The sequence below is a fragment of the Lissotriton vulgaris genome, chromosome 2_1 (assembly GCF_964263255.1).
Source record: "Lissotriton vulgaris chromosome 2_1, aLisVul1.2, whole genome shotgun sequence".
Taxonomy (NCBI): domain Eukaryota; kingdom Metazoa; phylum Chordata; class Amphibia; order Caudata; family Salamandridae; genus Lissotriton; species Lissotriton vulgaris.
Window position 1 is genome coordinate 1,235,802,447 of NC_141687.1, and position 25,920 is coordinate 1,235,828,366.

Genomic DNA, 25,920 nt, shown 5'->3' on the forward strand with positions numbered 1-25,920 from the left:
AAAAGAACTTGCCCTCCCCTTTTTTGAGTGATGGTTCTTGTTGCCTGTCCCTTCTGTTGTCATTTTACAGAACTTTGTGGACTACTGAAAGGGGTTGTGTTCCGACCGCTGGTTGGTGGAGACATTTTGACTATATTCTGGACCTACGTTGTCGCGTAATGCGTCATATGACGCGTCGCGTTAGCGCACCCGGAAGTGCTCCGGTGCGCGAGGCGCAGCTTCCCGGAAGCGATCCAGAGCGCGGCGCGTAACGTAAGCATAACAGGTCATGTGACTTGTTAATAAAACTTTTCATTGGTTCATTTTACTTTTGTTATTCTAATGATGAAAGGCTTGGTCATATGACCTAAAAATAACGCTTTTCATTGCTTTCGAACATTTTTTTTTCCCAAATGATGAAAGCCCCACCTTTTTTTTCTCACTCTGACTTGTAAAGCAAAGGACCCAGATGCATTTACAGTTTATCACTAACAATGTTCCAGGCTAATGTATTTTCCCGGGAAATTTACAACTGTCCTGAAAGTAAAATATTCCTTTTTCGAGAAAAAGGGCGTTTCTTCGTCCCATGAGGGAACCGTTGAGCAAAAGAGGCTCGGCCTGCTGTCTTAGTCGCTGATAGGCATGAATATCAGATTCTTATCGATCACTTTATGTTACAGGAGTAGAAAACACAACAGCCCTTGACCATTTAACTTTACTGCGTTCCTGCGTATTATACTTTTTAACAGTCATGTAATTGGACTGCATTATTTCACTTGCCTTTTACTGATTCGAAAACAGTGGCTATTATTCAAAGCTTTACCAATGTAAGTACTACTAGCATGTTTTGTTTTAAAAACCTTTATTGTGAAAATGTCAGTATACAAATACGGGCCTATAACCACGTGGGCCGGCCACGGAGCAAACTGGAATCGTATATGATGAGGGGACATTTACACTGTAGAAGAACGTAACGGGCGGGCCATTAGGTTGCAAGAACTAAGGTGTCTAACAGTTGCGGAATCGATGGACGTACATTTTATAATTAAAATACAACAAGCCAGTTACAATAAAATTATCTAGATATACATTTGCGGGCAAGTACCATGGGTGACGTTAATTCGAACTTTCAATAGTACAGTAATCAATAACACATCAGAACTTAATATCAATAGGGATGTCGAAATGTTCAATCAATTCTCGTCCCCGCCCACCATGTGCTTCAAAACTGCATACGTATCTCGTGATATCAAGGTTGGGCAACCAGTACACAACAAGGAGTTACGAGTCCCATTTATACTGGCGCCATTTTGGGCGAGGCCGAGCAGGTCCAGGATATAGTCAAAATGTCTCCACCAACCATCGACTATGATGATGTTCATAAGCTCTATTGATTAGACTAACACTCCTCTCTCCACATGAAATTAATTTTCCGCAAGTTAAACATGTCATTTTCATTTGTCCAAAGTTCTTCTGAAGATTTAGAACCGTTTCCCTTGCCTCTGATGCTGTCACTGCCACTTCATTGGTGGATGTACTGGCAGGTCGGGGGTTATCCAGCAAATCTCGAATTTGGGCAGCACTATAATTAATCGGGTGCCACCTCTCCATATGACGATGCATGGTATAATTACCATAACTATATTTTTTTTCGGTTCCTCTGGAGAGAACATCGTGGCAGATGAGGCAGGTAACGTACCGGGCATTTACCTTTTTTGCATGTGGAGGAAAGGAAAAAAATTCGAGCGTCCGAGTTCCAAGGTGTCCCAGGGCCATTTTAGTGGACCAGGCCCAAATCCAAAGAACAGGCCGCCATTTTGAGAGTCCTGTTGCAGCCGCCTATCGCTGTAGCAGCAAGAGCGGGCGAAACTCAGCTAGACAGCGCCCCACTGCAGATGAAGTGCCTCCACCTGGAGAGGCGGGAGAGGCTCATTTGCGCCGCCTCCCCCCCCCCGCAGCATTGTAGGATGGCCACACCAGTATGGCAACTTGCTGGACACCACCTCGGTGCCATCCAGATCTCGGCGCGTTGTGATGCCTTCGGCCTACTGTAGCCGCAAGTGCGGACGCAACTCAGCTGGATAGCGAGTGAAACACCAAGGGGCGCCCCACTGCAGCCGAGGAGCCTCCATCTTGGGGGCGAGGCACCGCATCACATTGTTTTCCAATGCAGTCAGATCCTCAAACAGCCCCCACTTACTGACGCCACCTCACAGGCCAACAGGGCACCCCACGACGACTTTCGGCGCAGCATTGTAGGATGGCCACACCAGTGCGGCAACTTGCTGGACACCACCTCGGTGCCATCCGGATCTCGGCGCGTTGTGCTGCCTTCGGCCTCTTCGCACATCGGTCCGCTACTGACGCCGCCTCACGGGCCAACGGATTTTTTGGGCTTTTTATAGCCCAAAGCCGCATAACAGGTCATGTGACTTGTTTTTAAAACTTTTCATTGGTTCATTTTACTTTTGGTTTCCTAATGATGGAAGGCTTGATCATATGACCTAAAAATAACACTTTTCATTGGATTAAAACATTTTTTTTCCCAAACGATGAAAGCCCCACCTTTTTTTTTCTCACTCGGCAATCCAAAAAGGTTCTGTTAGATGACAACAGAGGGGACAGGCAACAAGAACCATCACTCAAAAAAGGGGAGGGCAAGTTCTTCCCTACCGGGTCACGTTGGGGCTCCACCGGAACTCATCGAATTGATAGTCTACAGTGTTTCTGGATGTTTCAGACTGAAGCTGGCGTCAGCATGAGAGCACCACCATCTCGTAGCTCCGTCGTGGCCATTCCGCAAGCAATCATGACAGCCGCTCCCCACCGGAAGCCTGCGGGAGTCGGGGGCCCCCAAGACTTTTGTAGAATCTTCAAGACTGAGGGGACGCTTTCGAGAATGGGGCCCAAGCCCTAGCAGACAAGCGTCCGAGTTCCAAGGTGTCCCAGGGCCATTTTAGTGGACCAGGCCCAAATCCGAAGAGACTGCCGCCATTTTGAGAGTCCTGTGGCAGCCGCCTATCGCTGCACCGCAAGAGTGGGCGCAACTCAGCTGAATGGCGGATTTTGGCACAGTGTACCAAAAGCGGGCGGAATGGCAACTGAAACGGTAAAGGGGCGCCCCACTACAGCAGGCGAGCCTCCACCTGGGGAGGCTCGTTCACGCCGCCTCCCCCCCCATTCCCGGGGCGCCCCACGCCGTTTTTCGGAGCAGCATTGTAGGATACCAAAACCAGTGCGGCAACTTACTGGACATCACCTGGATGCCATCCACATCTCAGCGCGTTCTGCTGCCTTGGGACTATTCGCACAACAGACCGCTACTTACGAGGCCTCCCCCCCCCCCCCCCGGGCACCCCACGCCGTTTTTCGGAGCAGCATTGTAGGATACCAAAAACCAGTGCGGCACCCAGGTGACATCACCTGGGTGCCGTCCAGAACTCAGCACGTTGTGCTGCCTTGGGACTATTCGCACAAAAGACAGCTACTGCCCATTGTTGCTTCTTTTTTCAAATTTTTTTTTAAATGTGTTTACTGTTTTTGTTGCGTTGTATATATTTATAAGTTATTAAAGTTTTATAATCCTACTACTTTGTTGGAGTGCTATATATTTTTAATGTGACACATAATTGTAAAAACTTTGATGTACAAAGAGGCATCCCTGGAATCTTCCGCTTCAGGCTCGGTCCCACACACCCTCACAGTGAGAATCCCCTCCCCAATCACAATACAGGATGGTTATCAGATAGTAGGAACGCGTGTGCTGTGACGGATCTCATGAGGGGGGGGCCTTGATCTACTGTAACTCCTTTGAACAGGGGTGATTCTTTAAAGTTGGGGCCATGAACTACATCCGCACGGCTAGGTGATAGCCTAGGACCGGCCTGGACAATTAGACACAGAGGAAGAGGAGTGTCAAAGGGTGCGGTAGTGAATAGGGTGAAAGGGAGGTGTCGGGCGGGCACAGGTTGTGATTCTCAGGGAAGAACAGCGCAGATGGGGGGAGGTTTATGGCCCATGCATGAGAGAGAGAGCGGGGGTGACCAGTGCGTGGGGGAGATGCTTGCGAGGGTGGGGAGCCATGCTGAGGGTCGGCGACGTGCAGAGAGTGGGTCTGGTCAAGGCATCTAAAATGGCTGCCGTGCACGACAAAATTGTGGCATTGGAAAAAAGGCAAGATGGCGCAGACAATGTTTATCAATACGGATTAATTTATAACAATTATTTTTAACAAAATATTTACTCGCAGTGACAAAAATGGCAGTCAACACTTCCTGATTTCCTTCGAATCGAACGTTAACAGACGTCACGCAGCAAAAAAAAAAAAAACGCTCACGCGCAGCCGCTGGAAGACATGTATCAACATATATGAGCCTCCTCAGCCACCCTCAGAAAACATAAAGGGTCAGGATACGTCTCCCGTACCCCCTTATACCCTGTAATTTAATTAAAACGAAATACAAAATGGCGAATTCCCGTTTCGCTACCTGTTCGAGAACCGGGAAGCGCTTCTACCATGAAAAATCAAATTTTTTTTTTTTTCCCACGGGACCCTTTATTAACCCCAACATCATTCCTAGTGGGTCAAGAGGGGTCTACCTTGCCCCCTTTCATTAAATTCCCCCTTCGTTTTTCTCCTCTTTTCTCTCGATCCTACCGAGAGACAAGATGGCGGCCGCTCCGGACTGTTTAGAATGTTGACAGACACCGGAGAGCCAATCAGCTTCGCTTCGCAAAGCTCCGTTATGTGACAAGTACGCGAACTGGAGCGCTATCCGGGACGCTGTCACAGATATATAATTTTTTTTAAATGTTAATTTCTCAAAATCCACTGGAGCACATATATTGAGACCCAGCAAAGGCACATCGGGCTAACAGTCCCTACAATTTTGCCAAGTTTCGTGCAAATCCATTCAGCCGTTCGAACTAAAAGTGAGGCCAAACGCCCTATGGAAAACTCAATGTTAAAAACGCGTTTTGGGACCCCCCTTTTTTCTCGGCCCCCCCTTGACGAACCCCCCCCCAAAATTTTAGGGGCTGCTCAGAAACGAAATGTGCAATTTTCCTGAAAATTTCAGCCGATTCCGTCCACAAACGCCAAAGTTATTAGACATAGAATTTTCAAAAGTTACATAGAGAAAAAACTCCTAACTATATATACCTACTGGCGACCGCCAGTAGGTAATATATATATATATATATATATATATATATATATATATATATATATATATATATATATATATATATATATATATATATATCCGGAACTCCGTTTTACCACAAGCTCGCGCAGCTCGCACAGCCAGCAAGTAGACACCGGACACGGACCTTGAGGTACTTCACAGATTTATTCGGCAGAAAGAGTCACAGACGTTTCGGCTCGGCGGAGCCTTGATCACATGACAGCGATTGCAATGTAAGGTACACCTTTTAAAGTGCTAGTGAGTGATTAACTGAAATCACCTGTGCAAACTTACGTGTAGACATAAAAGACATACTAGGCAATGCACCCAATTCTATTTACAATTCCATTTTCTGAATAATTGTAAAATACATTTTTAAAATTGATATGTCATATATGTTGTACAGATTCAATGTTCATTGTAACATAGATTATATATATAAGTAGTTCTTTTAACAATCATTGTAAAATACATTAATCCGCCTAAAAGAAACCTTATTTTCAAGTACATATGCCTCCTACCAATTAACTCAAAATATTGGCGAGTTTGGATTTTAGGACCTCAGATTGATAAATGGATCAATATAAAGTGCTATGTGCTAACATTATAAAGTGCAAAATCGTGCTTCAAAGTGCATCATTTCGATAAAATGTGCAAATTTAGCAATACTTATATATATATATACATAAATACATACATACATACATTCATACATACATACATATATATATATATATATATATATATATATATATATATATATATATATATATATATATATATATATTGTCAGAGCAAATGTCCCTTTCTGAAGGAGGAGCGACCATTCAGCTGGTGCCGGTGCCGAGTCAAGGACAGGACTCGTAGTAACTTTTTCAAAGCAATTGAAATAATCACCGCACTCTTCTCGGATTTGGTTAAGCTTATTTAATCCATCTCGGAAAAAACTTCCTCACCTACGCGTTTCAAACAGATTACTGTTCTTGCTCACGGTAGTTACAAGTCCATTTTTACTTTTCACTATATATACCCTCCTACCCATTTGGCAGTTAGGATGCATTATGGGAGGGGTAGTTTTTGGTTGAAACAACCATGTCAGGTTCCTTTTCCCAGTTACCAAGTCATTTTTAAGATGACGTTATTAAGGTGTTACTATTGACGGCTAAGTGCCTGATGGCTTGGAGGAATAGATCACTCCAAGGCAAGCTGAGTAGTTAACTCTCTTGCAGCAATATGTACCAATGTTGTACATATTGGTGGATAATAGCTAAGTGCTATATCCCAAGGTCATTGGCTTGTATCTTGGTCCAGGAGCCTGACATTATTTAAAACAAACGCTGTAAATAACAAACTTAAATTTCTCCATATATTCTTAGTTAACCTCTTACATTTCAAAAATCTAAACACTATGTACTCAAAGGAACTAATACGTCTAGTTTCAGTTTCAAATTTACATTTCATATGGCTATTATTCTTTTAATCAAAACACTTTTCTTTTGAGGTAGATATCATAGTCAGTGAGGACTTTCGTTGTTACTGTTGTGTGATTGTCTTATATTTTGGATCTCAGTTAGTTCATAAATGTACATATAATTCCTCGTCCCCGTTCAATCCTTGGGGGGTCTTGGTTTTGAATTTTATTATTAGTTTGGATTCCAAACGTCTGAGTTTTTGTATGCGATTGCCTCCTCTTTCATTGTCAGGTATCATTGCTATTCCTGAGTATCTCACATTTAACCAGGTTTTGTTTCTGTGAGTCATGAGGTGTTTTGCCATTGCATAAGTTTGGTCCTTGTTTTGCATAGCCCTAATGTGTTCTAGCATTCTTTTCTTAAGGGCACATATTGTCGATCCGATATATCTCTTTCCACAATCACACTCTAGAAGATAGACAACATAATGGGATTCACATGTGATCTTGTTCCGTATTTCAAATGGTTGGCCTTTCGGATCTGTTATGGATTTGAGATTTTTGCCAATCTTGCACGCTTTGCACGATGTGCATTTGGTAAATCCTTTTTGTCTTTTTTCCAGCCAGGTTTCTTCTCTTTTGTTTACGAAATGGCTGTTGACTAGAATGTCACCGATTGATGGTGCCTTTCTAAAGGAGAATAAAGGTGCATCTCCTATCACATTTCCAATGTCAGGATCTTTTTTCAATACACTCTAGTATTTAGTGACCACTTTCCTGATTTTCGCACTTTCTTTTGAATATGTCAAGATTAGGCGTGGTTTTTCCTCATTTGTTGTTTCATTGGCCCCTTTTTTCTTGACTATCAATGTCTCAGTTCTTGTTTTTTGTCGTGCTCTCATTTCTCCTCTTTTTATTGTTCTCATATTGTATCCTCTTTGGGAGAATCGATTTACCGTTTCTGCAAATTTGTGTTCCATTTCCGATGGTTCAGAACAATTGCGTTTCATCCTTAGAAACTCTCCATAAGGTACATTCTGTTTCAGGGATGTTGGATGAAAACTGGTTCCATGAAGGATACTGTTAGTGGAGGTTTTTTTGCGAAAGAGGGTCGTGTGCATTGTATTGTCTTTAATGTATACTTTTGTATCCAAAAAATCAATTTCCTTCTCTTGGATGTTGAACGTGAATTGTAGACCAACATCATTCTGGTTTAAGATCATTATGTATTCTACCAACTCTTCCCTTGTTCCCTTCCACACTAGGAAGAGATCATCGATAAATCTCAGCCAGAGAATTATCTTGGCAGTATAAGGTTTGTTTTCTTCTCTCCAAGCTATGTGTTTCTCCCACCAACCCATGGTGAGATTAGCATAGCTTGGAGAAAATGAAACACCCATTGCAGTTCCACAGTTCTGGGAATAGATTCCATTGTTAAAGAGAAACACATTGTTTGTAAGGCATATGCGTATCATATCCAACAGCATAGCTGAATGTTTGAGTTCCCCTATTGGTCTCTGCCTCAGAAAGTAAGCAATTGCTTCTAGTCCGATCTGATGGTTGATCGATGTATAGAGTGATACTACATCTATTGTAGCTAGAAGATATGTTGGTTGCCATTGTGTGTCCATTATTATTTGTAGAAAGTCTCCAGTGTCTTTGATGAAGGAGTTTAGTGTTGGCACTATGGGAGCTAAGAAATGATCAACATAAGAGGCAATATTTTCATATAGCGATCCACAGCTGGAAATAATTGGTCGAGCTGGGGGTTTATACAATGTCTTGTGAACTTTCGGCAGAAAGTAAATTGTTGGTGTTATCGGATTCTCTACTGTCAAAAACTTGGTTTCTTCTTGACTTAACAAACCGTTTTCCTGCCATGTTCTTATTTGGTGATGTATTTTCATTGTCATCATCGCTATTGGATTTTCTTCCAATTTTGTGTAGTTTTTTGTATCTTGCAGTTGTCGATAGGCCTCTTCTATGTAATCAGTCTTGTTTAAAACCACAATATTCCCGCCTTTGTCGGCTGGCTTGATTTCAATTTTCAAGTTCGATTTTAGAGAGTTTAATGCTTGGTGTTCCTCCCAGGTTAGATTTTCCTTATTTTTGTTGTTGACATTTTTCATTTTTTCTAGTTCTGTGGTGATCAGGTCATGGAACCCATCTATTCTGTTACCAGGATGTAATATTGGGCAGAATTTTGATGGATTTCTGAAAGTTGTTTTTGGATGCGTGTTATGTGGAATATCCGTTTCTTTCAAAATTTGTGTCTCCGTTAATGATGTGTCATTGTCATCATTTGCCAGGTCATGAGCTACTATCAGTGCTGGGAGATCTGAATTGTATATCCTTCTTCCTCTCCACTGTTAGTGACATTGGACTCATTAGTACTTTTCTTCTTGGATTTGACAAAAACAAATTTTAATTTTAGTTTTCTTATATATTTGTACATATCAATCTTTGTTTCCACATCATCCTGATGTTTTTCTGGGCTGAATGTTAAGCCTTTATTTAGTAGTTTCCTTTAATTGGTCGTTAGGGTGTAGTCCGATAGATTTATAATTAAATCTGGACCAGTGTTGTTTTTCTTTGTATTGTCCGATATTATTTCTTTGACAGGGTGCGATTGCGCAATGGGTATCTTGGAGCGCTTTGCTCTTCTGGTTTTGCGTTTGTGTTTGAGTTTGATGATTGGCCCCTTCCTCGCCCTCTCTGTCTTCCCCTTCCACGTCCTCTCCCTGATGTTCTCAGGGTTTGTTGGTCGTTGTACAGCATTTCCATCTCCTCTAAAAAAGAGAACTGTTTTTGATTGGTTGTTCTTTCTCTCCCTCTTTGTTCCCCTTCGCTAGCGTCAGATTCAGTTTCACTTGCCCCAGGCTTTGGTTTGGATTTGTTAGTTCCTTGTTGCTTCAAGACATAGAATCGTTTGGCAAATGTGAATATTGCACCGTTTGCATAATCGTATTGATCTCTCCTGAATTTGCTCTGTTTGCGTTCTTCTATCTCATTTTCGTGTTTATCTAAATTGTTTTCCATTATGGTTCTTAGTTTTTTCATTTCATCTTCCCCTTCTTGTGAGGCCTTTATTTGTTGTTCTGTTTCCTCTATTTTAGTGTGTAGGTCTGCTACTCCAATTTTTGCGTGTTTGATTATTATCATTATCATTCTTTTTGAACACTCCATGTTATTGTGCCCCCATTCCTCAAGCATAGCAGGGCTGGTGTCTGGATGATTTGGAAGGGTGAATATACGTAGGCCCCTAGGAAAAAGGCCCACTTCCAAATATTTTTCCAATGTTATTATCTCCCAGGACCGCGATATCTCTTTGCGTAAGAGTTTTTCTAGCTGTTGGAAAAGTTGTTTTAGTGTTGTTTGCGTTGTTTTGGAGGTCGTAGCTTTGGGATCCGAAGCTTGGTTTCTCCCCGTTTGTTGGGAATCTGAAAATAAACTTTCCGCTTTTTCCAGGCGCTTGGCTGCTCTTTTTTCCATCTTGCTTAAGAGTTAATTGGGTCAACAAGACAAAGAACACTATTTGTTTGTGTTCGTGTTATTTATTCGATTGTTTGTTGATTTACTTTGCGTTTGACGAACAGCTTGTTAACTAAACGTGGGAAGTTTGTTCAATTGTGATTGCAAGGCTGACTGCCTTAGCTGGATGGACGCTTTTCCGAGAAAATGAGAAATTGTTTTTCTAAATGCGAAGTACCATGTAGTCTGGAACTTGGCATAACATTCGCTGCAGCACTGTCAGTTACAAGCTGGCATACACATATACACACTTCGGCGTTCACTTACCCGGGAGTCTCCTGGAACGCTGAATGCCCTCCGGCACTTTCGCGTCAGCGCTCAACCTGGTAATCGGTAGGTGTGTGCTCCGTTCTGCCGGTAACTTGATTGTTTTGTGCTCCGTTTGTGAATCGCTCTCGATTTTGGGTTCAGTCCGTGATTTGGAAAAGGCGTCTTGGCTCCAGTCAGTCTGTGCACCTTTCCAACGGCTTTCTCCCCTTTATTTCCTCGCGTTTCACGGTGTTGGTTGTTACAGATATACGGAGTGATGAAGTGCTGGGCTCTCTCCTCACGTAACGAAAATTGTCAGAGCAAATGTCCCTTTCTGAAGGAGGAGCGACCATTCAGCTGGTGCTGGTGCCGAGTCAAGGACAGGACTCGTAGTAACTTTTTCAAAGCAATTGAAATAATCACCGCACTCTTCTCGGATTTGGTTAAGCTTATTTAATCCATCTCGGAGAAAACTTCCTCACCTACGCGTTTCAAACAGATTACTGTTCTTGCTCACGGTAGTTACAAGTCCGTTTTTACTTTTCACTATATATACCCTCCTACCCATTTGGCAGTTAGGATGCATTATGGGAGGGGTAGTTTTTGGTTGAAACAACCATGTCAGGTTCCGTTTCCCAGTTACCAAGTCATTTTTAAGATGACGTTATTAAGGTGTTACTATGTCAGGTTAGGAAGTTTTTTCCGAGATGTCATCAGTGATGTCATCAGTGATGTCACTGACCATGTCATGAATGATGTAATATGTGACATCATCAGCAGTGGATTGCGGGTGCGCGATATATAGTTAGTGCAACTAACTATATATGGAATTTCAATGGTTTTGTGTGAGTAAAATAAGGTTTTGTAAATGCGAATTCCTAACTATATATGGTCTATAACCTATGGTTTTTTCAGTGAATTTTCAAGGTTTTGTAAATGCTAATTCCTAACTATATATGGTCTATAACCTATGGTTTTTTCAGTGAATTTTCAAGGTTTTGTAAATGCTAATTCCTAACTATATATGGTCTATAACCTATGGTTTTTTCAGTGAATATATATATATATACATACATATATAAACATATATCATCTGTATATCTATATAAATACAAACATAAATGCATGCATACATATACTTATATGCATACAGATGCATGTTATTTACATGAAAGTTGAAAAAACACTAATAAAAGCAAAGCTAAAAAGCCACCTCACTACAAACAGAATGGCTTTAACTTAAACGAGGGCGAGATCTATTGCATTTTCAATGCTTGTTTACTTTGGTTCCATCAAGAAGGCATTCAGATGTGTCACACATTTGCCATACATTCTGAATGTTAGCACTCTAGTTGCACATTAGATCACTGTAGTAAAGCTACTGCTCACCAGGGACGTCTGCTGCTGGTATTCAAAGTGCATGTTTCAGTCTGCATGTCAGAATTTTTTTAATGAAATAGAAGAGGATTTGAGAAGTCACTCAAAATGATCCCTAATTTTTCTTTCTGAAGCACTAATCATACTTTCTATGGCAAAATTAACCCCCTCATGTTGTTCCTTTTTAAATTGAGTGTTTTCAGACTTACCACTTCATTCCAATCAAGATGGCTTCTGGTGTGCCATACTTTTGTCATAAGTAAGACTGTTAGCGCTCTAGTTGTTCTTTAGAACACTCTGGGACATTCTGTCATTGGGCTATACTTGGGGTACATCTGGGAGATATTTGGGCTACATTTAGGCTCTTTTGTCTCTGGTGGCCATCTTGGGAGACTGTATGTCAGAATTTTTTAATGAAATTGAAGAGGGTTTGAGAAGTCACTCAAAATGTGCCCTAATGTTTCTTTCTGCAGCACTAATCATAATTCATATGGCAAAATATACCCCCTCATTTTGTTCCTTTTTAAATTAAATGTTTTAAGAGTTACCACTTTATTCCAATCAAGATGGCTTCAGGTGTGCCATACCTTTGTAATAAGTAGGACTGTTAGCGCTCTAGTTGTTCTTTAGAACACTCTGGGACATTCTGTCATTGGGCTATACTTGGGCTACATCTGGGTGATATTTGGGCTACATTTGGGCTCTTTTGTCTCTGGTGGCCATTTTGGGAGACTGCATGTCAGAATTTTTTAATGAAATAGAAGAGGATTTGAAAAGTCACTCAAAATGTGCCCTAATTTTTCTTTCTGCAGCACTAATAATACCTTCTATTGCATAATATACCCCCTCATTTTGTTCCTTTTTAAATTAAATGTTTTAAGAGTTACCACTTTATTCCCATCACGATGGCTCCAGGTGTGCTATACTTTTGTAATACGTAGGACTGTTAGCGCTCTAGTTGTTCTTTAGAACACTTTAGGAGGCTGCAGTAGAGCACAAAGGAATCAACTGACAGTCTCTGTCCTTGTTGGATGTACATGTTTTACTGAGAATGTCAGACTTCATTTTCACATGACTGAGAAAGATAATGTGAATTTACAGAAAATATGCTTTCAGTTTAGCTTATAGATCCCCTTCCAAACCACTGTGGGAAAATCATGAGATATTAGTTTTCTTTCAAACAATATTCATGATATCACAGCAGAAGGTTTTTTCACATGGTAAAATCACCTTAGAACCCACCACAATTCCTAAAACGAGTATGGTACCATCAACAAATGATTTATAATGGAACTAAAGCCCTAAAACCCTCTATTAACTACAATGCTTTTTAATGAGGTGCTATCATGTATATTGGTCCCAAGATGGCTGCCAACACTTCTTGGATGAAGTGCTGACAGCCAATCAGATCAGATGTGTGGTTAGGCTCCGCCCAGATATATATCTTTTTTTTAACCTAGATTACTAAAAATCCACTGGAGCACATATATTGAGACCTAGCAAAGGCACATCGGGCTAACAGTCCCTACAATTTTGCCAAGTTTCGTGCAAATCCATTCAGCCGTTCGAGCTAAAAGTGAGGCCAACCGCCCTATGGAAATTAACATGGGAAAAACGCGTTTTGGGACCCCCCTTTTTTCTCGGCCCCCCCTTGATGAAACCCCCCCCAAATTATCAGGGGCTGCTCAGAAACAGAATGTTCCATTTTCCTGAAAATTTCAGCCAATTCCGTCCACAAACGCCAAAGTTATTAGACATAGAATTTTCAAAAATCCCATAGAGAAAAAATCCTAACTATATATACCTACTGCTCCCTTGTTTCTAGTGTGTTCAGATAGAATTTACAATGCAGCGGTAGTCTTTCTTCACTAGTATTTATCACGTGATATGGGAAGTTACCACCAGGGGGTGGTAACTTACACAGGTGACCTGCATTTAAAAATGGCTTGTGATTGTTTTATTCTTGCACTGCAGCGTGAGCAAGGGCATCCGTGCTCGAAACGCGTCGCTGGCATATGGCTTGTGAACTGCAATAAACATTATTTGCCTGCAAGATTGGTGGTCCGTTTTTCCTTCCTGTGGTTGGCGTGGAGGCTTCGACCGCGTACGCAGAGCTGGAGAGAGGGAATCCTGTGCTCTCATTTGTTTCCGGAAGAGGATTTGCTTCCGTAACGGACCCCTGCGCCTGAAGCTGACATCCGCTTCACAAATCACCTGGCTCGGATCTCTTTTGGGAAATACAGCGGATGTCCCCGTGTTTGCAGCTACTACATTCGCGAGTGTGGACGGCGGAAAAAACTTCACTGATTCGGGTCGGAGGACGCGAGACGGGGAGCAGCTTCTGCCACACACGAGCGGTGAGTGAAAATGCATATTGTATCACGGCGGCGCAGTTAATCAGCAGCGGCTTTGCATCAGGACAGACACTACACGTCATTAGTGATCTGCCTAAAAGTTCTAACCCACACAGCCATCATGAATAATGACGAAATCGACAAACTGCGGGAAGAAGCCGCATCCACCATGTTCAGCGGGACTGGTAACCGCTTAGACAGATCACCGTCACGCAACGATATGAATACCACACAACAAAGAAACTTGCAACAGCTGTTTAAAGAACTTGAAAAACTCCGCAAGTCGGAATGCACCAAGTGGTGGGAGCACAAATCCCTGAGTAAATATGAAGAGGTGGGCCGGGTCCCTCGTGGGCTGCGTATTTTACTAGCGCCCAGCTTCGACAAACCAGACCCGGCTATGCTACTGGAGTGGGGGGAGAGCAACCTGGCGGCTTCGATGAACTTGGTTTGCATATTAATCAAGTACGCCGCAAGCGACCGCCTGAAACTCTCAGACCAAATAAAAGCTCTAGAATCAGAAATTAATGCCCACCAAGATCAACAGGAAGTCCAGAAATTGACTGATAAAATGACTGAGCGCCTTCGGAAACACGAAGAGAAGATAAAAGAGCGAAAGGCCTCCAAATTTGCACGGGAAGCAGATGATTACAGCCAAGGTCGCATTTTTACATTCTCCAGGAAGTACAACAATGCTAAGCGACAAGCGTATTCCAACAAGAAATCTGGGGAAAGTTCCAGCAACAAGGGCTTATCTGTTTCCACCCAGCAAACCAGTTCTGGCAATGTAGCAACCTCCATATCTAACGATGAGAGCAATGATTCCACACCACTACAAAGCGACTACAGCAGTGATGCTTCATCCAGGGGCTCCTCCACGACAGATTTAAACTTACAAGGACTTGCGAGATTGAACTTACAGCAAGAATTGGACTTTGTGGTGGAGGAGAGACTTCAGACTCTGCGCTCATGGCAGCCCAATCAACAAGTAGACAAAGGCGAAACCAACGCCGGAAGGCAAGAAAACGCAAGTGGAAGCAACGCCGGAGGGCAGCCACAGAAAAAGAAAAAGAAAACCTGGGGGAAACGCCGGTAGTGGACAACACTATCATCAACTTATCCAACATCGTTTTAAACAAAGCAGAAGAGCAACTGCTCTCCCTGGGCCTCAACTTTTTACCAATACAAAGCTTCAATTATGCGATGACTAGAGTGGACTTATTTTGTTTTATACGCAAATTGAAATTAAAAAAACATTTTGCTTTCAAAACCACTAAAACAACTGATGAAACTAACATCGCCAATCCTGTAAACAACTCAGATGGCACCGCTCTACTTAGCGCAGCAGACACTCACACTTTCTTGGACGCATATGAATTAACCACCAACTTTGATCCAATAGAAACCGATTCGGATACAGCCACTCAAAACCGCCTACGCAGAATATCTATGGAACAAATAGGGGCTGGCTTAAGTCCATTTCGCAGCAAGTCCAAATTCATACCCATGATGCCAAGAGACGCCGTGGACACATTTCATGACTGCGTTGTTAATGACATAAAAAAGCTGTATATAAGATCAAATAACAAGTTTCGCAAAAAAGAAATACACAGAAGAAAAGCATTTGACGCACTAATGAAAAAATTAAGCAAGAACCATGAAATTGTCGTCAAAAAATCAGACAAGGGGGGCAAACTGGTGATCTGGCCTAAAGCAGATTTTATCTTGGAAGCTAAACAACAGCTCGATGATTCCAGCTGCTACGAGAAAAGTTCGCAAAAAGATTATGAGAATGCCAAAACAAAACTGCACAAAATGCTAGGCCAGTGGAAGCGAGAGGGCCTCATCTCGTCTGAAGAATATAAATTTATGTGCATTGATCACCCAATATTGCCCTCCTTGTATCTCATACCAAAAATCCATAAGGCTGTTACACCTGTGCCCGGGAGACCCATTGTGTCTGCCATAGGAAGTGTAGGAGAAAAGGTGGGAGAATACATCGACTATTTTCTCCAAGACTTTGTCAAGGAACTACCCAGTTTCGTAAAAGACACTAGTGACTTTATTAAGAAAATTGAGAACATCACATGGAACACAAACATGTGGCTCATTTCTCTCGATGTGGAAGCGCTCTACACCAGCATAAATCATAAGCAAGGACTTTTGGCTGTACAACACTTTTTATCCAAGCGCCCCATTGAACTATATGAACATAATAAGGTCATCATCAATTTAATGGACTGGTGTCTTCATCACAATTTCTTTTCCTTTGGCAAGGAGATATTTAGACAGCTTCGGGGTGTGGCGATGGGGGCCTGCTTCTCTCCCAGCTATGCGTGTTTACACGTAGGCTGGTGGGAGGAGCAGGTCCTCATGACACGCCACAAAGCCTGGATGGACACACATGTCATCAGTTTTTTACGCTATATTGACGACATTTTCATAGCTTGGCAGGGCACTAAGGCGGAAGCAATTGAATTTATAGATGACATTAACCAAAACAATCTTAATCTCAATTTTACCGCCCATGTGGAGAAAGAAAGAATTCAATTCCTAGATGTGGAAGTGTACATAGAAAATAACAAGGTCAACACCACCTTACACAGAAAAAAGACAGCGGGCAACGCCACATTACATTGTACCAGTATGCACCCTAGACACACCATCATAGGCATCCCTTACGGTGAAATGTTAAGGCTTAAAAGAATATGCAGCTCCAACTCTGATTTTGAATCATGCTTAAAGGACCTCAAATCCCGTCTTAAAGCTAGGGGATATTCGGAGGCACTGCTAGAGAAAGCCTACAAAAAATCTTTATCCCGTACTAAAGAGAGCCTATTTCCTGAGTACAACCCGGACATTGAGAATACCACCACCAGTAAGCCTCTAGATACAGGCCCCCGTATGGTCACTACTTTTAGTAGAGAAGAAAAGAAAATCAGGGCCATCCTGAACAAAAATTGGCCAATAGTTTTAAGTGACCATACTCTCAATTCAGTATTACCTCCCGCCCCTTTAGTGACCTTTAGGAGAGCTAAGACTATGGGTAGCTACTTAGACACTGCTGCTCCTGAACTAAAAACTAAAGCAGCCTGGCTACGACCCTCTAGAGGGTTTTTCAAATGCTCCAGCTGTCGGGCATGCAAATTTGGCATGTCCACTACCCACTACACTACCCCATTTAGTTCTGAAGACAAACCCATACTGGGTAATTACTCATGTAAAACTGACTATGCCGTGTACGTTTTGGTATGTACCTGCGGACTTCGGTACGTGGGGAGTACCAAACTCCAGGTACACATGCGCATATTACAGCACCTACGAGCCATACTTCATAATGATCCGGCCTACCCGGTCGCTAGGCATTTCAATCACACTCACAAAAGAGATTTGTCTTGCCTTTCTTATTTTGTAATTGGCTCCGTACCTTTGTCTAGGAAAGGTGGCAATAGAGAGCTATTACTTAGGAAGTTGGAATCGAGATTTATACTTGAGTTGGATAGCCGTTGGCCCAACGGGCTTAACAACATTGAAGAAATGCACCACTTTTTAGAATGACATTCCATCCTACATTTCTCTTCCAGCTCATAAGAATTTCCTGGTAAACTCGAAGACATCTCAAGTTAGGTTCCCTATTTGTGATGTCTAGATAGGCGTGCCCATTCCTTACCCAGTTATTCATTCATTTGTCTGTCGGACTACAAATTCTACATAAGTTAGGTTCCCTATTTATGTACGAATTAATCTGAATTTGTTTCTATTCCTGCCATGCTGTACAGTTTGAGCATTCTAATTCTGCGCTTAGTTGTTTATGTGTTGACTTTTGCACTGTGTACAGTACTTTTTGTACCCATTATTTGCACTTTTGCACGACCTAACCTCGTATTGATGACAATTTGATCTGTCTAAATTGATTGTATATATTGATATATTTGTAAATTTTGATACCCGTTTTTTAACACATTTTTAACACTTTTTTCTACACTTTTGATATTACTTTTACCTTTCATAACATCGATTGCCTATATGTATTTATGACCGATTTTAATTCAGGGCTCTGAATTTAGTTATATTTGCTGATTTGGCTTCCGTTGTTTGGTGGTTTCGTGGCTCAACATGTACTTCCATAGATGATGATTACCTTTCGTCACAATCACTATTTTTGCACCTTTTTGTCACATATGCACTTTATTATGGTCTATTTGCTGCTTAGATAACATTGCTACATTTTGCACACTTACACAATGGTTCTGACGTTTTTGCACTTATGAGATCCCAATTCCTACACAAGTAACATCTTTGTACATACAATGCGTTATTTATGCAATGACAATAAGGAGAAATTCAGTCAATATGTGGATTTAACCAGTTATCTAGTGCAATTCATAAACGTTGTTAAATGATTCCGGATTTAACCTGACATCTGCTCCCTTGTTTCTAGTGTGTTCAGATAGAATTTACAATGCAGCGGTAGTCTTTCTTCACTAGTATTTATCACGTGATATGGGAAGTTACCACCAGGGGGTGGTAACTTACACAGGTGACCTGCATTTAAAAATGGCTTGTGATTGTTTTATTCTTGCACTGCAGCGTGAGCAAGGGCATCCGTGCTCGAAACGCGTCGCTGGCATATGGCTTGTGAACTGCAATAAACATTATTTGCCTGCAAGATTGGTGGTCCGTTTTTCCTTCCTGTGGTTGGCGTGGAGGCTTCGACCGCGTACGCAGAGCTGGAGAGAGGGAATCCTGTGCTCTCATATATATATATATATATATATATATATATATATATAAATTACCTACTGGCAGTCGCCAGTAGGTATATATAGTTAGGACCTAGTTTCCATAGGAAATCCGCAACATTCTATTGGGAATAACTTTGGCGCCGGTTAATGAATGTAGGGGATTTTCTCAAAGAAGATGGCCCGTTACGCTTCGCTCCTTCCCTGAAAGTTTCGGGGGGAATCATGAAGCAGGGGCCGAGAAAAAAGGGGGGTCCCAAAACGTGTTTTCCCCATGCAATTTTCCATAGGACATCTAGACAAGACTACAGCCCGAACCGATGAACGGATTTACACCAAACTTGGCAAAATGGTAGAGACTGGTACGCAGCAGAGTCTTTTGTTTAAATGGTGTAAATCGCTCCAGTTTCTGAGAAAATCAAATTTGAAAAATATATATATCTATAGGCATTGCACCGTGAGTGCACTGTAAGCTTACTGTACTCTGTACCTTCCCGAGTACGAGCTGCATGGTGATTGGCTGCCACTGTCTATCAACAGAAATTGTTGGCAGCCATCTTATGCCTCGGTAGACTGAGGCACAGGAAAGCAGAAAAACGAACGTGTAAAAATATATATATTTTTTTAATATATATTTTTTTAAATTGCGGGGCACGCGCACCGTACGCGTACAGTGCGCGCACCCAGCGATTTAAAAAAAAAAAATTTTGGGGGGGGGGGGGACTGGGGGGTCCTTGTGGGACCCCCTGAGCAGGCCTAGGGGTCAGGGTGCTTCTACCCTCCCCTTTTGCCAGTTTTGCACCTTTGTTTCACTGCTTTCTGACATGACTGACCATGTCATGAATGATCTAATATGTGACATCATCAGAAGTGGATTGCGGGTGCGCAAAATATAGTTAGCACAACTAACTATATAGGAGCAATTTCAATGGTTTTTTATGAGTGAAATGTCCAGCTAAAAATAACACCCCTAAAACTTATAGTTTTTTTAGTGAAATTCAAAGGTTTTTTAAAAGCTAATTCCTAACTATATAAGGCCTGAAACCTATGGTTTTTTCAGTGAATTTCAAAGGTTTTTTAAATGCTAATTCCTAACTATATAAGGCCTGAAACCTATGATTTTTTAAATATATATTTATATATTAATATATATGTGTTTAACTTTTTAAATTCAGTTTATTTGTTTTATTTGATAAAATGTATATTGCAACTATTATTTAAAAAAAATTATTTTTGAATTAATGCAAGCTTTATGCATCTGTGTGTTTGAATAAGCTGAACTAAAATATGGCCACACTATCTGGTGCTACGGAGGAAGTCTTTGACATGCACGATAAAAACAGTATTTCATATGGAGATTTTGATTTAAACGTATTTCATAATAAGCAAACAATGTCCATCTTTTTGGGTGGCTTTTTAAAAAGCCAAAATAAAAGTATGCCATTGTGAGTAACAGTTTACATAAACATCCGTTAGAATGTGACATTTGAGTATTTATTTTGTTGTGTCGCTCCCATAGAAAGCCTCCACATTTATTTCAGATAGGGTGATCTGAATGCCTGGCAGTGCAGTGATGCATGTCTGCTTTGAATGAAAGCAAAAGCACAGCTCTAGCAGGGGAAAGGAAGGCAGGGAAGGGGTTGGAAGTTGTTCTAGGATGGCAGGTAATGTCTTTTTTACTTTTAGGACAGAGATACATAACTGAGGCCATGTTATGCATTGCTCCACCAAGTCCTCTGCTACTGCATAGCAGTGAAAGCATATGCATGATTTTGTGGGCATATTTAGCATAAAATGATAGATGGGTAAAAAATTAATTACTGTAATGTTTTGCACCTCTGGGTTCTGATTGACATCATAAATAACCCAAGTGTTGCTATTGTCATCTCTTTGATGTCAATTAGACCCCATCAACGGAAAATATCCCTGTAACTCACTGTTATCCCTTTATAATTTTATCTGATAATTAAGAAATCGCACTTTGTATCTATTTTGTTTCTGGTAGTGTAAAAAAACATCTGACCAGCATTCTGAAAGTGTCTGATTTCTTGTCTATAGCTTGTCTGTGGGGACAATTACTTCCAGCGGACTACTGCACCTTCCTAGAGAGCATGAGCTTTGAATGTAGAATAGATTGTAGGTGAAATAGGTCCGTAAATGCCATGGTATCATGAATGTAGACTTTGAATCTCATTCGCAAGTGCTAACCTCAACATGTAGCAACTATGCTAGGGAGTGACGGTGAATGTTGGAAAGGCTTAAAATAAAACAACATATATGCTGTACCTAGGTATGGTGGTTGAGTTTGCTATTATGATTATTATTCATAATGAAATCTCTTGTCACGAATCTAATTCCACTTAAACCGTAAAATCATCTCAGCAGACTTGGTAGAAGTGAGAGATTGCAATGTGTTTATGTGTTTTTCTAAATGTTGAATAATGTGGTAAAATTATATTTATTGTGCATTGTTAGCTCCCAGGCTGCCCCCACTTCCTGCTGATTGTTAGGTCTGCCTAGGCAGCACCAGCACTGTGTCTTCAAGACATGTTGTACCTAGGATATTGTCTTGAAAAAATGCCCATCTTTTTTATTGGTCCCTTTTACTGTCCTTTAGAAATACTGGCTTTTCATTGGTGAATACACTTAGTAGTCCCTCCTTTTGGAATTTTGTATCCTCCCATGAGTACTGGCCCTCTTACATGTGTTTTTACTGTTCCAGGTATTTATACTTAGAGAGAACTATTTTTTTTGATTGTGTTTGCTCCTTAAGTGTTCTGTATATTTGTGTAATGAATCTTCCATCACTACATTTGCTAGCGGCCATCGCTTCATTTGCTTGATCCCTTGATCTCCCCATGCTTCCTATCTCTCACCCCTCCCACAGTACTGCTCCAGGCCCCCAACACCGATCCATGACTACTACTGTTTGGCTCACGACACTGCTTGCCCGTGCCTCCCCCTCACCCCTGTCACAACACCGCTCCAAGCCCCCACCACCCCTTCAAGGCAACTGCAAATTTGGCTCACAACACTGCTTGCCCACGCCTCTCCCCCACCCCTCCTGCAGCACTGCTCCCGGCCCCTACCACTGCTCGAAGGCCACTGCGGTTTTGCTCACAACATTGCTTGCTCACCCGAGCATTGAATTCTTATGTTATTTTACATTTCTAGCGTTTTTTTATACATCCATGCGCTTGGTGGGAATTAAAAAATGAAACCAGACTTGAGCACAGATCCCAAGCTCCCCAGTCGGCATCTCTCACCACTGAGACATATCCTTTCCTTGGCCATGTTGCAGAGTGCAGTACCATAAGTGGCCAAAAGAGGTCCCATTGACAGCCTATGCTTCTGCACCCTCACAACACTACTGCTGGGATATTTTTTGCCCAAAAAATAAATCCAAGAACCATGTTTATTTGCAACACCAATAGCTCAAACTGTCTCTAATGCAAGACCTATTGCATTGCAAATGCTTGTTTTTTTGGTGTGGCAATAGACCAGGAGATGTGTTTGAGGGTGAATCAAACCTGATTGTGTGAATGTCACTTTTTCTTCTGTGCCTACATTGATTTGTCATCCCAAATTGTTAGCAATTTCATAAGGTGGACCCCGGGCGTTGCTTCACCAAAATGCCAAAGGTAGCGGAAGTGACATCACATACCCTTTGACCTTAATGACATTTCAGGAAGTGAGCCTTGACCCTGGCTGTTTTCGGGAAGTCATGTGACATGTCCTTAGCCATGATGACATCACATGTGGAGAAGTGTGGCTCAGGGGTTAGAGGCGGCAGACCCGGAAGCTGAGATCGGTCCTGGACCAGGGTTCAATTCCCCGCCTCGGCGGGTCTTGGGCTAAAAATTCCACGGACTCGATAATTCTCGCTCCGGTGCCTTCTCGACTCACAGGTTCACACTCTGCGACTCTGGGCAATAGCTTGCTTAATCTCCACAACGGCCCCTCGCGGCGGGATGCCTGACTTTCACCTTGTGGATACCCGCTGGGGCTATCACACAGGGGAATATCAGGACGGGTTCCCTAAGCAAGCGCCGGGACACCCACTGCGGGTAGCTGTGCGCTATATAAGCTCAACTACATTTAAGCTCAACTACTACAATGATTGCCATTGATGAGGTTCCATTATAACTGCATGGTTAATGTAACAACACAGCACAGACAAAGGTGTCATTTAGATACCACCTGCAGTATGGTGTTCACTTGATCATCAAACGTTTTGGAATGAAATTCTTGCCTGAAGCTAGTGAGCAGGCTTCTACTAGGTCATTTCTTCCCACAATAACATTTTTAAAATACTGTGCTAAAATAGTGTATTTTAAGACAAATTTCTAAAAAGCCATAGGCTCTGGCAGGGCTCTTATTAAATTTTCAAATCCTTTCATGGTGTGCCAAGGCAAAGAAACCGGATGCTCTTCAGGGGTTGAGCACATTTTAAAAAAATGTGCTGGGGATGCTACCATACATCAAAAATGTGGTCCATTGTGCCAGGGCTAGCATTTTGTCATGGATGCCCCAATATGCCAGTGCCAGAAAATTGTATTTATGTAATCCATATACCACAAGTAGCCGTTATGTCAACAATTGCCTCAATATGTCAAGGCCAGCATTGTGTTATGGTTGCCCACCCACCTCCACACCATAAGTCAGGCTGCCCTCCTTTATGCCAAGAATTTCCTCCAATGTGTTAGTACCAGCATTTTGCCAGAGTATTCCGATATTCAAAGAATTACCTATGGTATGCTATTTCAAATATTTTGAAACATGGGTATCCAATATGCCAAGTTACTTCTAATGTGCCAATATTTTGTCACAGGTGTCTGTTCTGCTACAAATTGCCTCAAGTGTGCCAGCACCAGTGTATCACAGGTGCCTCTGAAAGACAAGAATTACCTTCAGTATGCCAGGACCAAAAACAGACTTGCAAGCATGACCACACTCTCACTCAAGTGCACTCATTCATTCTCACTCCCACTCATTCTTACTCCCACTCTCTGACAATCCTGTACACTCATGTTATTCACTCTTGCTCACTTGCAGTCACTCATTTTCACTAATTATGACTCACTCTTAATCACTGACACTCAATCTCGCACTTTATCACTCACTGTCACTGACTCTCACTCACATACACATGCTTACATATACATTCACACTTACTCATGCTCACTCTCACATAAACATCCTCTCACTCACCAGCATGCACACAACATACATTTAAAACCATTTTACTTACCCTAGTTTCCACCAAAGGCCTCGTCCCAGCTAATTGTGCTTTACTTTTTATCACACAGATAGTGAATAATACAATATTTTTCACTATTAGTATGATGGAAAATGTACACAAAATAAGGTGTGCGGAGTTCCCCCATGTTCTTGGCACTGAGTTTACCACTTCTTAGGCCAGGGGTCGCAAACACAGTGCCAGGGGTTGCAAGGGGCAAACCAGTGGACATAACTGCAATCCCTAAACGATGTCCATAAGTACCCCATACATTCCCAAAGGTCTTGGGGTCCTGAACCCAATGAAAGCAGGCACAAGCTATTGACAGCATCCCCAGTAGCTCCTTCTCAGTGCTGCTGAGTCCCCCCAAAGCCTGCATGTTCCTGTCTGCTGATGTTTTGGGTGTGAGAGGCCTCGAAGGGTGTGCTGCTATGCAGCACTTTAAGCAGACCCTTAGTTGATGGGCAAACTGAAACAGTTGTAAGTTGAACGCACTACTACTGCAGCCTGGAAATTCCGAAGCTGCCCCGTGCAGCCTGAGTTTATGGGTCTCAAGGAGAGTGCCAGGGGTCGCGGGGGGCAAACCAGGGGTCGCAACTGCAACACTTGGCTACCCCTAAATGATGTCCATGAGATGCACCCAGAAAATAGATACTCATGGTCAGTAGTCTAAACGTGAACTGCTAATGATCTGCTGTTTCTTACTTGTTAACACTTCAGAACGCTGGATGAACATCTTTTATATGTCTGAAACTGTCTCGATTTACCCTAACACCTAGCATCCAGTATCATGTGTTATTTCTCTGTGCGTGAAACCCCTAAATGTCTACTGTCACTACACATCAGTGCCACAAATACGTTTTTCTCTCTATGTGTTTTATAGTGGTACCTATCGCGCAGAACAAGGTGCAAGGACACTGCAAGAGTGTGACCTGTGTCCTGCAGGCTCTTTCTGCCCTGAACTTGGCTCCAGAAGTCCAATACCATGTGGTACAGGACAGTTCTCAGTAAGTATATTGCAGGGCATAATATAAATTATTTAAAAGGTTCAGGATTTAGAAACATTACAAACCTCTTCGAGTAAGGATATTTTCAGACCTATATACACATGATACCTTCCCAGGAACACTGGGGTGAACAACTTTATCAAATGTGCTGCCACTGGGTGGGCATAAGAGATTTGTTATTCAAAATCTATACAAAAACGGGTTAGCATGTGTAGATAATACAAGATGAGCAGTCAAACAGTGATACGTTTTGAGCCTCTGTAATGTAAGTAGGTACAACCTATAGCACACATTTGTGCAATTAATTTCTGAGAGGGCGTGATTGGTGTAAAACTGAGTAATGGGACACAGTTTCAGCTATTAAGCACAAGTAAACAATTGTTTATTCTTGATGTATTGAAACCTATTACGTCAGCCATGATTAGAATAACCCAGTAGGTACTAGCATGTGAATACGGAGGATGTTTCAACATTCTTTTTTAGTTGAAATGGAAACTAAGTATATCAGTAATTGTTTTGCCCAGCGGGGTACAGGTTAACACAGAACTTCATCAGTAGATCGTGGTCTGATTAATCTGAGTAGGGTTAGATTATATCCTATAAAGACATTAATAACAGAAATGGATGGTCATGTCATAAAAAAGCAACATATGTTAATCATTAATGGCCGGATGAAAGAAGCTCGAATGGGTTCGCAAACGCCGAAATTCGCGAACTCATTTGAGCAAAATGGTATGTATGTAGCAAATTTCAGTGCAAAATAAGGAATCGCAAATTTGCGATTCCTTATTTTGCGATTGCATGTAAGGAATCGCAAATTACCACAAACTTCAAGTTGGGTAGTA

The 25,920-nt window shown here is 41.9% G+C and overlaps 1 protein-coding gene across 1 annotated transcript in view; it reads left to right on the forward strand.

The window, feature by feature from the left end:
* The window catches only part of LOC147732424 (uncharacterized), a 2,559,122-nt gene that overhangs the window by 406,957 nt on the left and 2,126,245 nt on the right, over positions 1–25,920 (forward strand). The window contains exon 13 of the mRNA XM_086954262.1: positions 24,952–25,075. Coding sequence (XP_086810388.1) covers positions 24,952–25,075 — 124 coding nt within the window. The remainder of the gene's footprint in view (positions 1–24,951; positions 25,076–25,920) is intronic.